The sequence below is a fragment of the Rattus norvegicus genome, chromosome 15, assembly GCF_036323735.1.
Source record: "Rattus norvegicus strain BN/NHsdMcwi chromosome 15, GRCr8, whole genome shotgun sequence".
NCBI lineage: Eukaryota > Metazoa > Chordata > Mammalia > Rodentia > Muridae > Rattus > Rattus norvegicus.
The window spans coordinates 60,471,738-60,488,928 of NC_086033.1; the positions used below are offsets into that span (position 1 = coordinate 60,471,738).

Genomic DNA, 17,191 nt, shown 5'->3' on the forward strand with positions numbered 1-17,191 from the left:
AAACTGAACTCACCCCTATTTCAACCCCAAGGAATCATGGCTTGAAAGTATCACTTCCCATGTTAATTTAACTGCCATCTATAACTAGAGTTATTTTTTAAGTGCCTCAATGTATATAACAAATTCTAATGCCAATTTTCCTGGAAAAAATATACATGGATTTAGTGCTTTCTCAGTACTAATATATATTTCCTTATATTCTCCTCTCTCCTTTCTCTTCTCTCTCCCCCTCTCCTAGTATTTCCACAAAAAATGTCAAGTACTAAAAACTAATTTAAACTTTAAAAATAGCATAAAAGTAAAATCTCCTTCAACAGTAGGAAAGGCATGAGAAGACATGAGTCAGGAGGCAGACTGACTGCTGTGCCTGGAATATTCCTCTAGGATCTCAGCATATGCTAGAAAGGAGGAGAATCTTTGTGTCAGGATTAATGGCATGGGACACAGCTGCGAGTTTAGATAGTGTTAGTGTGTAAAAGTTTATAAGTCTGCATACTATGAGTAGCTATTTGTGGGATAATTGTAGTCCAGGAATATATCCTCGTTGTACTGGCACAATCAAAAAAAAGTAGCAATCTCTGTTTTCCTTGCACAACTCTAAAGCTCTAAGCAAAGGTTTAGAAGTCACCGAAAGCCATGTATTGGGTTTGAACTAAATTCTTCCAACCTTTGTAGCCATCAGACACAAAAGAATGGGAAAGATTGTGCTGATCGGTCTGGAAGTCCAGGCAAGTGGTACACACCACTCACTTTGGTGCTGGGGAGATAATTCAGTTGGTAAAGTGCCAGCCTGGCAAGTAGGAGGACCTGAGTTTTATTCTCCAGATCCCAAAGATATATGTGTGCTCTTTAAAGAAGAACAATAAAAACATAAGAAAGCCTCTGGCAAAAATTAACCATTAATGATCATAATCACAGCCTCACTAACAAACAAGTCACTGTGAACCAGGTACCCTAGGGAACAAAAGATATACAAGGTACACAACCTCATATGGCATGGCATTGGGGGTTTTACAGTATGCATGAGAAGTGGAATTTTCTGCATTAATCCTAACACTGAGGATGACAGTGTTCCAGGAATGACTTACGTAGGCTCTTGTAGACACACCCACGGTAAATTAGTGGTAGTGGTTAATGGGCACATTAAAATTGTGACCGACCATTCACTTAGTATTTTCAGACTGTGCCCGAGATCAGAACAATGCATTAGCTTCATTCCCCTGGCACAAGCTCTTTGGTTTGTAACTGTAAATGGCTTTGTACAGTACACGTATGCAATGGGAAATTTCAAAACAAAATAATTATCTTGCTTTGTATTGCTCACTACAAAATGGGACACTTCTAAAACTTAAATTTTCCATTAGTCTGTGTTCCAACTTAAGGATACTTGACTTTGCTATAAACTTAAAATAAGCCATGGGAATAACACCCCCAAATCACTTTAATAGAGTTGAACGCACCTCTCCAATTGCCTCCTTGATGTTCCCAGGAGATCTTACAATTACTTCAAATTCACCCCGTCCAGTTTTTGCCTCCCGTAAACCTGCTTTTATATCTATTACCTATCCACTTCCTGAAAACCTGCTTTTATATCTATTACCTACCCTTGATTCAAACACAATTTATCCCCCAAATCCAGCCCTGCATTAGCCTCCTCTTCTCTCCCTCTCACTTGGGACACAGCCATCTAGTCTTTCTGCACAGGGCTCTTGCCCCCTCTTTCCTTCCTTCCCATGGTAGACAGCCAGACTCCTAACAGTGCTGCCCAAGGTGCTTCTCAAGCTAATTGCTACCCCTTGTCTAGCGCATCAGAGGAGAAGCTGCCACAGAAGGTCGGTAATACATAATTCTTGATAGAAAACTAAAAACACTTTTGGAATGGGAATGCTGCTGCTTAGGCCTGCCCCAGTTACCAACTTCCCTTCCTAAAGATAAACATTGTTCCGCTTCTTTGTGTATCTCTCCAGGGACCATCTATCTATACATGAGAACTATGTGCTCTCTTGAAGTTTAAACACACAAAATAGATGCATACATCATCATATCGTGAAACCCTAACAGGTCTCTATCTGAGTTTTCTCCCTGAATGAAATGCGGAATTCAACCTGCATTGTCACATGCACATCTGATTCAAGAGGATGCACTGCGTTCTGTGGTGATGTTTCATGTGTCAGTCATTTCTGATTGACGTACCTGAGTTCTTTCCAGTCTTCTGCTATGACAATGTGAAGCCAATGCCCATGTAATGTGTCCCTCCACAAACATACATATCTATCGTGAGTCCAGAGGCTGAGGCAGTGAAGCCTCGGGAGCAAGGCTGAAGCAGCTCCTTTACACTCTCTCCTGTGAAGTGTGTCCCGCTCACACTGACCCCCGTGTGTGTGCCACTCACACTGACTCCCAGGTTAGAGGCTTTCAGAGGTTTTTCTACAGTCACTTGAGAATAACAACTTCAGCTCTTGCTAGAGGGCATAACTACCCATCACAAAAAGCTCGTCAAGTACAGTGACATGGAATGATACAAAGGCTCCAAGAAGGTACAACAGCTCTGCATATAGCACACTGCCCCCAACAAACATGGCTCTGCTACACTCCGGCCACTGGGAAACGTTACTTACTGACTGGTCTCAGACACAGAACACTAACAAGGCTCTTACAGAAACCAGAACAGAACTGGAAAGGTGCTTCAGCCGGTGGAGGGCTGGCCAAGCAAGCGCAGGCGGTCAAAAATCTATCCCCAGTGCTCACACAAAAGCTGGGAGGGGAAGCATGTACCTGCAATCCCAGCACTGGGAGGGAACACAGTGGGATTCTGGGACTTCCTGGTCAGCCAGTCTAGCTGAATAGCGAAAAGAAGACATGGCCGCACTGGGAAGAAGCAAAGACATTCCAGGACTCCTTAAGTCCTTCTTTGGGGTCTCGATGTGCGATTTAGGTTAAACTGAAGACAATGCACACACATAACTAAGCAGCCCTGGCCACAGTGTGGTGTCACCCTCTCTTGTTGCTTTGGTTCCTGACTCTCCTACAAGGTGGTCTGACAAACTGTCAGAACTGTGTGTGAAATCTCTTTCTGAGAGACGAGTTCGTCTTTTGGTTGGCACCAGGCTTCAGCAGTCCATCTGCCAGAATAGGATTCCCAGGGAGACCCCAATTGTTTAGGGGTAACTGTTTCAGACCTCTAATAGTCAAGGATGTCTCTCTCTCTACAATATCCGCTAAGCCCTTAACAGTTCTTTGCTACTAGTCTGTTTTCTCGCAAAACAAAAAGACTGTCTTCGGCCTAGAGTTCCCTGGCAGTGTATCACAGCTTCTGAGTCTCCTGGAAGAGCTGGTAGGCATTCCCCACTCAGTCCTGATTAGCTAATACAGCCTGGCTTTCGGACTGTCCAGCCCCCTCAGTCCACCCACCAGCAAGTCTCGACTGCTGAAACCAGTGAGAATGGAAGTCTCCAGCAGCTATCACTCAGCCCTCTGCCGTCGATCCCCTCTGCCGTTGATGGGCTTCCAACCTCACTGGTCCACTGCAGATCAGGCCGTCAGCTGTCCTGCACTAACACAAACCATTTCTGCCATCACGAATCAAGATGAGGACGGCGCTCAAGAGCACAAAAATGAATAAGGCAACAACTTCTACATGGAAAACCCCTTCCTGGCACACATGCTGGGAGATGTTCACACACATAAATACTTTCTAAAAAGCATCCCTATGCCAGGTTACTACCATCCTGTGGGCCTAAAAATTCTACTATGCCATTCATTCTCATGGAAAACACTCAAAATTTAAATATTAATTATGCTATTAGATGACTACCAAACTTTACCCTAAGCTGTCGGAACCTCTCAGCCACTTTAACCTGTTTACTGGAAGCAGGAACATCCCCTGGGCTTATTGAGGTAATGAGGTGAGATGTAAAATGAGCAGTCGCTGCGTATTCACCACTCATTATGGCCTACACACCAGAGCTTTCAGATCAAAGGTATTGCTTGCTGCTGTATAAGAAATACCTTCAACTGCTAAGATCTTACAAAACAACAGGCTTTCCTTAGTCCTGTTTTAATTTTTAACATTCAACATAGAACACTAATTATTAAGATACATTTTTAAAACCGAAAGGTTGATACTTTAAATTGTCTCATGAAGCTAAGTCTGTGAGATGTGGGAATGTGCTGGGCTCTTCACCTCAGGATGCAAGGCCTCTGCAGTTCGGGGTCCTCCTGCCTCACTCAGATGGCTACCGCCTCATTCAGATAGCAGGCCCTCTTTGGACATAACCAGATACTTATTTCCAAGATTGTTACTACGGCCAGTAACTCATTTGCCCCTATTAGGCCTCTAGTCCTGGCACTGACATGAGACAAGATACTGTCTTTTACAGAACCCTTCAGTCTGGACTGCAAATAAAGATGGGAAATCAGAGCTCACCTACATGAGTACGGGGCCAAAGTGTCTTTAACTAAACCCTTCATCAAGACGTGTGCACTGAAGTTCAAGTAAATCACGTAGCCCTTCCTCAGAGATTACATCCACGTATGACCCTGAGTAGTCCTTCACGCTGCCTGCACGTTTTCAATGCCTCTGCTGAGCCAGGAGGCCAGAGGCTGTGGCTGCTGGATCAGTACCTGAGACAAAACTCTTACCAGTACCCATGAAGTTCCACAGGAAAAGGATGGTTCTCAAAGTTTAACTTCTTATGCTTACAAGGGCCAATTGTGGGCCATGGTGTGATGTCATAGCTCACAACCACATATTTGGAACGTACGAAGGGCCTTGAACGTGAGACACCCACAGGAAATAGATTTATCATTTGTCCCAAGGCCAAGAAGGCTGTGTGGCAAGCTATCATTCACTGGGCGCTGCAATTTGACAAAATCACTATGGAGGTCAGTCCTCTAAGACAATCCACCAAGGTCTCAGAAACCTCATCTGGACAGAGATGCCCTACTGGTCTTGCACAAAGTACCTCAGACTAAAGTCCGCTTAGGACACCAGCTTCATATAACCCTGGCAACAGGCCCAGTGATAAAAAGCTTTTTGTTCCAGGAGAAAAGGAAGGCTGGCCTGCTGTAGCCTAGACTGGCCTCAAACTCATGGCATTGCTCCTGCCTCGGCTTCTAAGTAGAATGCTAACACAGAACCATTTTAAAGTATTGTAAAATATTTTAATCAACACAGATACAAAATAATTAGGCTGGCTTACTATTAGGATTCTACTATTTATATAATCAATTCTGAGACCACTGCAATGAATCACGTCTATAAGACTTACTGGTTTAAAAAAATAACGAGTCACCATATATAATATAAAAATTTCATGAAGATGCAGATATTTACAGTGATACTATAATAACCCAAACATCACAGAGGAATATTGGGAAATTCTGTGCCTATGTTAGACATGAAAGGCTACTGCTTACCCAAAGAAAACAGTAAGTTTATAAATATCATTCATTTGTGCATTCAGTCGACAAATGTGGACTGGCTTTCCCCAGTGCGCCGTGCACCAGGCCTGGGAGTCAGCGAAGTCACAAGATTGACCCTGGAAGGGAATTCGCTTCCTCATCCCATTGCTCCCACACACTGACAGCTGGTCACTGAGCCCGCAAAGCCTTCTTGAAGGAAGCTCATTGGGTTCTTGCTGTGTGGACTCATGACACAGCCTGTGGCAAGGGGTGAGGCCACTTCAGTCATTCCATGCTTCCCTGACTATCCCAAACCAACAAGAGCCCCACATTTACACAGCTCTTCAGTGTCCAACCTTGAGACGTTCGCTTCAGCTCTGAGCCTGGGCCTATCCTGAAGACTGCGAGAGCCACTGTCTGATGACAGGGAAGAGGATGACTGCAGAGCACTAACAATGGACACGGCCGTTACCTCACAACCGGCCGGTTCTACCAGATGATTCCAGCTAGAAAGTTCTTCCCTGTTGAGCTGAAGTCAGCCCTCTGCAGATTTAACCACGCAAACCGATCATTGCCTCACCTATATGATACCTCCTCAAATATTCCAAAAACTTTAAAACTTAAAAAATGTCACCACCACCACCACCATCATCGGGTACATGTATGGAGGTTAGAGGACACCTCTGTGAGTCAGTTCTCTCCTTCAACCTTTACATGGGCTCTGAGGACTAAACTCAACTTGCCAACCTCGCGTGACAAGATCTGTAACCTGCTGGGCCCATGTTGCCTGTATTCCCATTATTATTATTGTTGTTGTTGTTGCTGCTGTTGCTGTTATTCTTTTTTTTTTGGTTCTTTTTTTTTTCGGAGCTGGGGACCGAACCCAGGGCCTTGCGCTTCCTAGGTAAGCGCTCTACCACTGAGCTAAATCCCCAGCCCCGCTGTTATTTTTTACTTAATCAATTTACATCCCAATTTTTTAATTAAAAACAATAAGTCCTTATATGCCATCCAATCCCAAGACTCCCAGGCAGTTTTGAAATATCGGCTACCTTCCTCTACATTTCTCTTTAACACCCAGCCCCCAGAATGCACCAGCATGTGTGTCCTGTACATGGGGGGTGGGGAGGGTGTTAAGATACCTGAACATGGGAGACCAATGAGAGGATCGCTATAACTGCCACATCTATTTAAACAAACAAGTAAGGAGGTCAGCAGAGTGGCCGAAGGCATAGTCTGAGGCTTCATACCCTACGTGGATTCCATGATTTAGAAGCTGGCTTCTCTGTTTCCTCCTATATAGTAGAGACTATATTGTATGGCTTCATTGACTTGGTATAAAAAATTAAATGACACATTAGGTATAAAACAACGAACAGAATCCATATTATTAACTAGGCAGGTGACCTGCTTAGCTAGATCCTTCTCTCGGGTGATTGATTATCCATGTACCTTTTACAGGATATGACATCCTTCCACAGATCACATGGGAAAAGGCCAGTTTCGGTCTTTCCCTTCAGGATTAAATATTGAGATGTTACTGGATGAAAGCAAACTGACACTTCCTTAGGTTCAAAGGACACGAAATCCCTCTTCAGAGAGAGACAGCTGCATGTTGTCAACTGAGAGGAAGCTGAGGAAAAGCAGAATAAACAGAAAGCAACCACTTCAGAAACAAACTCCAGGGAACACTTCTCCCTCCCATTAAACCCAGGCTGCTCTGCCAAAGACAGAATGGATGCAGAATTCCTGGGCTTGAAAGGCCCACAGCAGCTTGTTCTCCTTGCTTCACGGTTCTTTGAACGCAAACACTTTATACCCTCCTGCCAGAATCAGAATCAAATCCAATAGTGGTGTCTGTCTGTTCTGGACATTGTGACCAACACCTCATGAGAAGCAAGTGAGGGGAGAGAGGACTTATCTAGGCTCCCAGGTTGAGAAGACAACTCCATCACAGCAGTTGCCAGTCAGCTCTGTGTGCACAGGACCAGGTGCGCCCCCCCATCTTTAAAGAGCAGGGGCCAAAGAAAGGAGAAGCTAACACTCACTGGGCTTTCTTCTGTTCATTTTAGGCTCAGCGCAGGGAGAGGCAGGACACTTGCAAGGCTAATCAACCTGAGCAACTTAGTAGGACCTTGTCTCACGGTAAGATGTAAGATAAAAGTTAGGGGAAGGGAGAGGACAGGAGGCTTCCTCTGCCTCTCTGTGATCACTGAGGATGTGAAGACCATAGCATTGGGGGCAGGTGGCAGAAAATGGCAGAAAACATCATGGGGTGTCTGTGTGCAGAGATTCTTTGGTTAATGGAGCCGTCCTTAGCATTTTCCATTGAGCTGTGTGAAGTTCAACTCTCAGTGCACTACACCTGCGTGCCTTGCTGGGTCAAATGCAGGCACCGTGTGAGCAGAAGCCCTTACTTTAGCTCTGAGAGAAGCCAGAACAAAGAGCTGCTCTGCCCAGGGCTCTTCATTCAGTGGCTGTGCTGAAAGCTGCTTATTCATCAACTTCCACTTGATCTGGAATCACCAAGGAAACACCTCTCTCTGCACGAGGGCTTCTCCAGAGAGGTTTCATCAAGAACATGAGAGACTTCTGCCTCAGCCATCAACTGGGATTCAACCTGTGTCAACCTGTGTAGTCCCAGAAGATTTAAATAGCAACCCAGCTTCTTTAAAATGACGAAGCATTTATCTGAAGTTTATCTTAATCTTCATTAAAATTTAAAGGACCCATAGAACAGCTCTGAAAGCTGTGACTGGGGTGGTGTTTAAATCACCTCGAAGCCCTTCACTAGTAAACAACATTACTCTAATAATCTGGTAATTGGTTGCTTTCCCCAAACCTTCTTCTTAGGACGGACGAAGACATAGATCTTCCTTATAGCCCTCAAAGATAGGCAGGGCAAAATGTTTTCTCAAGGTGGAACTCATCAAAATGGCCTTTAAGTTTCCCAAACAGTCGTAAGTGGGCCCCACAGTGCCAACTGTGAGGGAAGGACGCATCACCGACCGCATGTGCTCCTCACGGTCTTGTGTACTTTGCACGTTATCACACTGAGTGATATCCAGGGCCCCTAGAAAGCAGGGACTCCATGCTGTGGCTCTCAATATTCCTGAGGAAAGGTAGATTTGAAGGGGTTAACTCATGTGGTCACATAACAGGGCTGAGCTAGAAGCCAAACCCACGCTATTTGACTTTATAATGGAAGGTTTTAAGCTCTGCCCTTCACAGCAGTATTTAAATTAGAGATAACTGAATGAACGCCAACCTCACATATTCATTTAATAGTAGGAATATCTACGGTTGTCCTTTTCTAGTCCCTGGCTGCAGCACCGCCACCTGGAGTCACAGAAAGGTGCTTTCAATATTAGTAGGTTTTAGGCCACAAAGGCCTCTCATAAAACTCTAACAAAAGAAGCCCAATTTAAAGTCACTAAAAATTGGTGTGTGGGGCCCATGTGACGGTGGAGTGGGGAAAGGCACTTACTGTCACACCTGATGGCCTGAGGGCAAGCTCAGAACTGAGGATGGAAGGACAGAGCCAGCTCCTCAGAGTGTTGTCCTCTGAGATCCACACACCCATGAGCGTGCACACTCACCTACCCACCCCTACACAAACAAATAAGTGTAATTACAAATAATAAGTAAATGTTTAAAATTCATCTACACTTTTTAATTTGTCAACATTGTGAGACTTGGGGAAGAGGAATCCAGCTGTGCATCACAATCGAGGGACTGTCTGATGGATGGGCATTTTTTTAAAGCTGTGGTGATCATGACAGTGCAATACCCAGCAGCAGAAAACTGATATAATGCTCATGATGACTTAGACAACTAAAAAAAATCATTAATGCCCAGAAAGGAAGGGGAAGGGGAAGGGGAAGGGGAAGGGGAAGGGGAAGGGGAAGGGGAAGGGGAAGGGGAAGGGGAAGGGGAAGGGGAAGGGGAAGGGGAAGGGGAAGGGGAAGAAGGGGAAGAGGAAGGGGAAGAAGGGGAAGGGGAAGGGGAAGGGGAAGAAGAGGAAGGGGAAGAAGGGGAAGGGGAAGGGGAAGGGGAAGGGGAAGGGGAAAAGGGTAGGGAAGGGAAGGGAAGGGAAGGGAAGGGAAGGGAAGGGAAGGGAAGGGAAGGGAAGGGAAGGGAAGGGAAGGGAAGGGAAGGGAAGGGTGGATTAGGAGACTGTGTAAGACATGGCCCACGTGTACACACGTCTTAAACCACACCCACAACCCCTTGGCTGTAGTCTTGGTGTCCATGTGCCTCATTGGAACTCACAGATCCTGACCACAGAAATGACGTGGAGCCACCTCAGGCGTAAGATAGCAGCTATACTGCTCTGTGGGACACTCACTAGAAAAGCCATCTTTGCAGAGTTGAGCATTTGTTTTCAAGCGAAGCATAAGTTTTCTATTTTCCACCAACTATTTATAGATTGTCCATGTACCACCATTTCTTGTCAATATATGACCCTTAGTGACTTCAGGAAGGGCAGAGTTTGGCCACTCCCAGAGTCTTTAGCCACAACCCCATCACGCTGCACCATTAACCTCTGACATGAACCAGCTGAAATAGCGGTGTGGAGAGCAGTCAAGATGATCTCGGCAGACAGGATATTTAATATTTAAGCAGGAGGGTTGTCAATTACCACTTGAAAACAGGCCTTTTGCTCCATTTTATGCTGTGGAAAGTTCTACCAGGTTTCTATTATAGTACAACATGAAGCAATCTACCTCACTCTTCAGCCTCCACATCACTAGGGTAATGAACTTCAGAAAGAACGGTTGGTTGATGAGATATCCAAGCCACTAGGTCTTCTCATGCTGACAGAAACTTTGATCTTCCGTATCAAAACCAACAAACACTCGTGAGTAAAGTACTCTGAAGTACAAAGATAGTCATAGTCCCTGCCCTCAGGGAGGTCATGAAGGAAACACAGACTTACATGCATACATGCAGGCTGGGGGCACGTTCTGTTCATAACAGGGATAAAACAAGAGCAACTGAGGGCAAGGCAGAGTTGCACAAGTGATTTGCATCATCTTTCCAAACCCAGGCACTTCTATTTCTTTTGCCTGCATCTGTTCTAAGCCCCAGAACACACCCAAAATCATTCTAACCATTACACTATAAACTCTGGTTCCTTCCTTCAGATAAACTCTAGCTCTCTGTGGGATGGATGGATGGATGGATAGATAGATAGATAGATAGATAGATAGATAGATAGATAGATAGATAGATAGATAGACAGACAGACAGACAAATCCTTTTTTCACTCCTAGAGGCTTTGAGCACCCAGCATTACCTTTCACCCTCTGCCCCAAGGCCCTGTAAACCACCACTCTGGATCAATCCATTTGCTTTCACTCTATTAATTGAAAGACTATTCCATAAGCACAGAGAGTATAGACATTACTAAAGCCAGTCTTTAGTGGATGTATTTTACAAGTCCCTGATGCTTTCCATGCCGTCTCTCCGCAGAAGCTATTCTAAGCCTTCCAGGGCTCCCACTCACAGACACGCAACCTTGTCTTCGGGTTCACGGAGAAAATGGAACTATTTGGGCTTGAAATATGCACACTTGCTGCCCCGCCTGCCCCCATCCCGGCTCGGTGCTCAGGCCACGCACTGTCTCTTACATCCCTCAGCTCCCTCAGCAATTCTGCCCCATCTAACGCCTTCTTCCGTCTTCATATAAACACACTCAGAGTCCGGTTTTAAAGCACAGTGAAAAGGAGCAACAAAACCGCAACGCTCTCATCACCCAAACACTCCCCGGCTGTATCTGGCTCCTAACGGCCAAGCCTCAGGAAAAAGCCTGCTGCCCCACTCCAAATTAACAGCCGGATGCACGCCACTTCGCCCTGAAAACCACCCACAGCCATGTGACCACGCAAGCTCCAAGTTCACAAATTCAAGTCACCTCTCAATTCCTCCTGGACCTGCCCACTCCACAGCACCTGACATTTAGCAATTTCCATCTTGAAATTGTCTGACGCTGGGTTCTTACGACATCGCCGCCTGGGCAATGCTACTTCTTCACTTAAGAATGCTCTTGCTCAGTCTTCTGGTCAAACCTTACATTTTAACATTTTCCCAGGATTCTATTCTTGGCTTTCCTCTTCTCGAACTCAACTCTCCCTGGGGAGAAGGAGCGGCGAGGCACTGTTTACACTATGAATTATCCCACATGCCCATAAATCAATAAGACAGACTCTGAATCCACTCGCTTCCTCCCCCGCCTCATCTCACCTATGCTCACCTCTGCCACGGTCCTTTCTGCTTGCTTACCTGGCTGTCCCGTGCTCCGTGCACCTAACCACCAGACACTAGTGTCGGTAGCGGAGATTTCCTGGTGTGTGGGTGGGAGTATGGGTAGGTGTGATGACTTAGCAAAAGCAATGCATCACAGGGAAACTAAAAAGTGTGTCACTGCGTGAAGAGCCACGGCGGCTCCCTGAACTAAGGGAAATATAGAGGGGGATTTACATATGCAAATATGTATTAGCAGTGTAGATGCCAATTTTCAAAAATGTCTCTGTTTATCATAAATACTGGTGATAGAACGGGAAGTCAATCTGTATTTTGATTTTGTAAAAGAAAGAAGCAGAAGCATGGGACAAGTGGAAGGATTTAAACAGCCACAGTCAGGGGGAGCTGCAAAGCTGAGGCCCAGCAGGCTGCGGGGCCGAGGGTACACAGCATGCACGCTGCAGGGCAGGGTACGGAAGGCCAGCACCGAACACTGAGAGGGACTGTGCGTGATCTTGTGACTGAGAGGGAGATGGACCGTTCAGGTGAGGGCAAACCAGCAAGGCCCCTGGATCGGTGCAACTTTTCATTAGAAAAGAGGCGGGAACAGAAGGGCCCTCTTCAAGAGTCCCCTGATGATTACCTAAGTGGGGAGAGAGGAAAACCTGAACTCCAGCGACTGCCTGCAATGGCAGCTGGTGTGGGGCTAAGGGAGAAAGTGTTATTCTTAAAGCTGCAGATAAACAACAAAGGCTTCAAGTACTTGAGAACAACAGAGTTAAGTGAACCATTAAGGGAAGTAAAAACCTTTAAAAACACAAAAAAATTGAAGAGTGAAAAGAAACAAATCTTTTCTGTCTGTCTGAAATACAGTCTAATGGTATAGCCCAGTCTGCCCTGGAATTCATGGCAATCCTTCTACCTCGGCCTCCCACATGCTAGGATAATAGATATGAGCGTGTGTGTGTGTGTGTGTGTGTGTGTGTGTGTGTGTGTGTGTGTGTGTGTGATATGTATGAATATATTTTAAAAATACAGATTCAAAAATATATACTACTTGAAAAAAATTTAAACCCAAGTTCCTAAAGCAGTAACTGTTAGAGTGTAGAACATATTTATGAGAATTGATTGTGTTGGTGAGGACCGAGCTGAGCGTCTGCACATGCTTAGAAAAAGCCTCTCTACAGGCCCTTAACAGGGACACAGCCATACCTACCGTAAAGCTGTTGTTGGCGTTTTTCGTGCTTGCTTCAGCGACACTGGCATCTGAGAGGTCAACTTCATCAAATATCAAGGACTGTTGACAGACAAGAACACAAACACGTTATGCAGAACTCGAGCTCCAGCTCTTCAGTAGGTTTTCACCAGCAGCCCATGATCATGAAGGTGATGGCAAGAGTTAGGAATCAAAAATGAGAGTTAACTTAGGAATACTGCACGATTTTGTCTCAAAAAGGAGCGAAACCATGAAATATGACTGTCCTATGAAGTTCTGCAGCTTCCACACAAATGACTGGTGTCCTCTGAAGGCCTAGCTGCTATGAGCAGTAATTGAGGGACAGACACACCACACACACACACACACACACACACACACACACACACACTCACACACATGCACTCATACACACTCATACACACTGACACACTCACACACAGACACACATACTCACACACAATCACACATATACACACATACTCACACAATCACACACATACACACACTAACACACACACTTATACACACTGACACACACATTCACACACATACTGATACACACTGATACACAGTGACATACTGACACACACACATTCACACTCACACACACACATACTCACACACAATCACACACATACACACACTAACACAACACTTATACACACTGACACACACACTGACACACACATTCACACACATACTGATACACACTGACACACAGTGACATACTGACACACACACATTCATTCACACACACACACACACACACACACACACACACACACACACACACACACACACTTGGGGCCCACAGGTTGTTTGTAGAGTGTAGACTGAGAACTAGCCCTGGCTCAGATCTTGGTAATGTACTGAATAATACTTTGGACCCTGTTGTCCTTCTCTATTAAACTGTGTCTGAATAGGACGGTGATTGTGTTCTACAACAGAAACCCCTGCCTGTTTCTTTCAAACTCTTAAACATTATTTTGATCAAAAAGTGTTAGTGGAGAAAACTCCAGAAAAAAAAGCATTTTTAAAGGAACAAATCAGTCATTAGTGAATGCACATCATCTTTCCCATTTTTAGTGAGTCACTGCTCAACTTTCAAGCCAGTGAACCTCTAGCACAAATGGAGTAAGAGTTTGCCTCCAAGGCTGTAGAAAAACTCCTCTCCTCTTCTCTGATGGCTTCCCCTCTCCCAGATCTCCAGGGGGTTTTGCTCTTTGCTATAATTTTATTAATTTAACTCAACTAGCCTTGCTTCCAAACCAGAATTACAATACGGCCAGGAGATGAAGGGGCAAAGCTCTCGGCAGTGCAAGATAGACTCTTCAACATGGAGGCAGGCCTGGAGTAAGAAGGCAAGGCCATGGAAAGTCACCAACGATCTTCTCAGCGGAAAACAAACTCAGCATCTCACACATGGCATTATCTGAGGGCCACTTAACTGGACATACGGCCAAAGTCACAGGCAACCAAGATGGTTCTACCCGGGAATGTGCAAAGACACGATGGAGCCGGACCAGGGACAGCAGTCAACATCAGACTTTTAAAATCAGATTATTTTGTCATTACTTTACCGTAAGCATTCGGCTACCCCTTCTCCTGCTGTTCCACAGACTAACCAATTAGGTTTCTTGACTGGTTGGTTTTTCAGCTTCTACTAATGACTCTACTTGTTATATCAGGAACATACATCTTCAAAAATGGAAATGATTAGTTCTCTGGCATCCTAGTGTCTACTTCTCAGGCAACATTAAAATATTAGTTTACGAAGGATCTTTCCACCTAACTATATTACTGTTTCATTCAACTGTTACATAAAAATTATTTGGTCTCAATTTTATTACAATGTCTTTTTTTACTCTTAACTGCTACCATAATGAAGGGATTATTTATGCCCGGGATTCTGAAAGCACGCACTCGGCATGCATGGTCTTAAGCTTTCTCTCAGAAGCACACGGTAGCCACAACCACACTGTGAATTGTGAGTTGAAACCAAAGTTTTGAATTTATTTTAAGTTGTTTATAACTTATTTTAATTAGACAGAAGAAAGGGGAATTAAGCAATATTAGATAATCTTAGGTCCCCATAAGATTATCCCTCAAGAATAGGACTGATTCGATAGCTCCCCCTTGTGGTGGGGTGCAAGATGACCACATTTATAAGAAATCCATTATGAGGACAGTTAAGCTACAATGAGAATCCAAGGCGAATGCGGCTTGTACAACCGAGGCTTTAGATCTAACCATAGCATGCAGTGCTTGAGAGCAGAATTCTTGAATTACCTTGGAGTCTTTTGCATAATAAAGCGTGCGGCCTCGAAGCTTGAAGTATCTCTTTTTCCACCTCTGGAAAGAACTGGTTTGCTTGAGCAGCTGCCCTTCTTTAATACTGGTCTGGGGACAAAACAGAACCATAATGACAAGATGAAAATGAAATCCCAAACCAGATTCCATTCGGAATCAATTAACTAAGCTCATTAGCATTCTGCACACTGAGGCTTACATCTTACAAATTACAAGAGAAAATATTTTGTTCACATCACAGGTCAATCAAGAGAATGTACATCAAGTACCAGAAAGTAAAAGTGAATTTGACATAGTTCTCAAAGATTATTTACAGGTAGAACTGGCTGCCGACAGCTTCTGGGAGACCTAAAGTCATTGTCTTCAGCCGTGTACCCTCTGGGGAATCCACCAGGCTCTGCTGGACAGTGTCACAAAACAAAAGAAAGCAAAAGACAAGAAAATGAGAAAGAGTCTTGTTGGGAGAGAGGGCTCAGTTAAGAAGGAATAAAGGAGGTAGGGTTGACAATAGCCAGAATTCATCGATGAAATTGTCAAAGAAAAGGCTTAATTAATTTAACAAAAGAATGCGTAGACAGTTTAAAAGATACATGCACACAAATGTCTGTAAGAGAGTGACTTTCACACAGCTTACGTATAGTGAGGATGTCAGAGGTGCAGCGTCATAAGCTGACTATTAAAGCAAATGACCTCTGGAGAGGGAAACATGTTTAACGCCTAGCTTTAGTAAAGGCAACTGATGAACTCAGACGAGTCTTTAATGCCCTCATATTCGCTTGTACAAAGGGTATATTGCAGGATATAATGGACAGCCTAGTGTAATCAACAACAGACACTTAGTAGATGTTCTTACAGCCAAGGCAGATGCAAAGCACTACATGTGGTAGCCCAGAGAAGAAAGCATCAGCAAACCTACCTGGGAAGGCTTCCCTCCCTGAGGAAGCCTCCGCAACAACAAAATACAAAGGTAGAGAGGTTGGAATTTGTCATGTCCCTGAAAGGCTCACATGTTGAAGGCTTGGTCACCAGTGTGGCAGTGATTGGGACAGATACCAGTCATGAGGGCCTGAACTTGACTAATCTGTTGATCTATTCCTGAGTCATTAGGAGATGCAAGAATGGGGCCTCCCCAGAAAAATTAGGTCATTCATTGGGGGAAGGCGGGGAGGCAGCAAAGGGATACATCTTGCCCCCTACCTCTCTCAGTCTCTGTGTCTCTTCGCTTAGCTATGCACTCCTTTCCACGGTACTCCATCTCCCCACAGAACAAACACAAGCAATAGACCCAAACGACCACCAGCCGAAACTTCATTGTGAACCAAAATAAGATCTTTCCTTCTTTCAACTGTTCTCCCTAGGGATTTTGCCACGGCAGTCGAAAGTCTCACAGACATAAGACAGCACAGACATCTGGGGACTCCAGAGAGCATTCTGTAATAAATGTGTGGAAGTGTTTCCAACAGGGCAGCAGGAGATGTGTCTGAGAGGTAGGCGGGCCTCTGTGACTCAGGACTGGATTCTGCCGAGTGCTTTCCAGTCCACTTCCACAGACTGCATCAAAACAACTGAACTCTCACCACACACACCTAGTCTCCAACTCTGTCAGGCCCCTCCATTCCCAATCACCCTTTTGCATGGCTTAGGTGTGGGTATAGCCACTGTTGGGGCCTGTCCTGTTTGTCCCTCAGAGAGCCATCTGGTGAACTCGTACTCCCTTCAAGTCTTTGGGCCAGGGGAGGACGTTCACATTCATCCTAATACATGTTCACGTGTTGATGTGTACACATGTGTGCACCTGTGTGTGCACATGTGTTCATGTGTGTAGAGGCCAAATGGTATTTGTGGATGTCATCCTTCAGGAGCCACCACCGTCTCACCAGCCTGTAGTGCACCACACAGAATAGCTTGGCTGAGCAGTGAGCCCCAGAGATCCTTCCGTCTCTGCCTCCCCACTCTGGGGTTACCACAGCACACCGTAGGTCCAGCTTCCTTCAAGCCTGGACCTCAGTGAGG

General features: G+C 45.0%; 1 protein-coding gene across 7 annotated transcripts in view; it reads right to left on the reverse strand.

Moving 5' to 3' along the window:
* The window catches only part of Dgkh (diacylglycerol kinase, eta), a 169,499-nt gene that overhangs the window by 81,459 nt on the left and 70,849 nt on the right, over positions 1-17,191 (reverse strand). For 4 of the 7 annotated variants that reach the window (NM_001427603.1, XM_039094036.2, XM_063274439.1 and 1 more), the window contains 2 exon segments: positions 12,866-12,946; positions 15,158-15,268. In NM_001427603.1, the coding sequence (NP_001414532.1) occupies positions 12,866-12,946; positions 15,158-15,268 (192 nt within the window). 7 annotated transcript variants of the gene reach the window in all.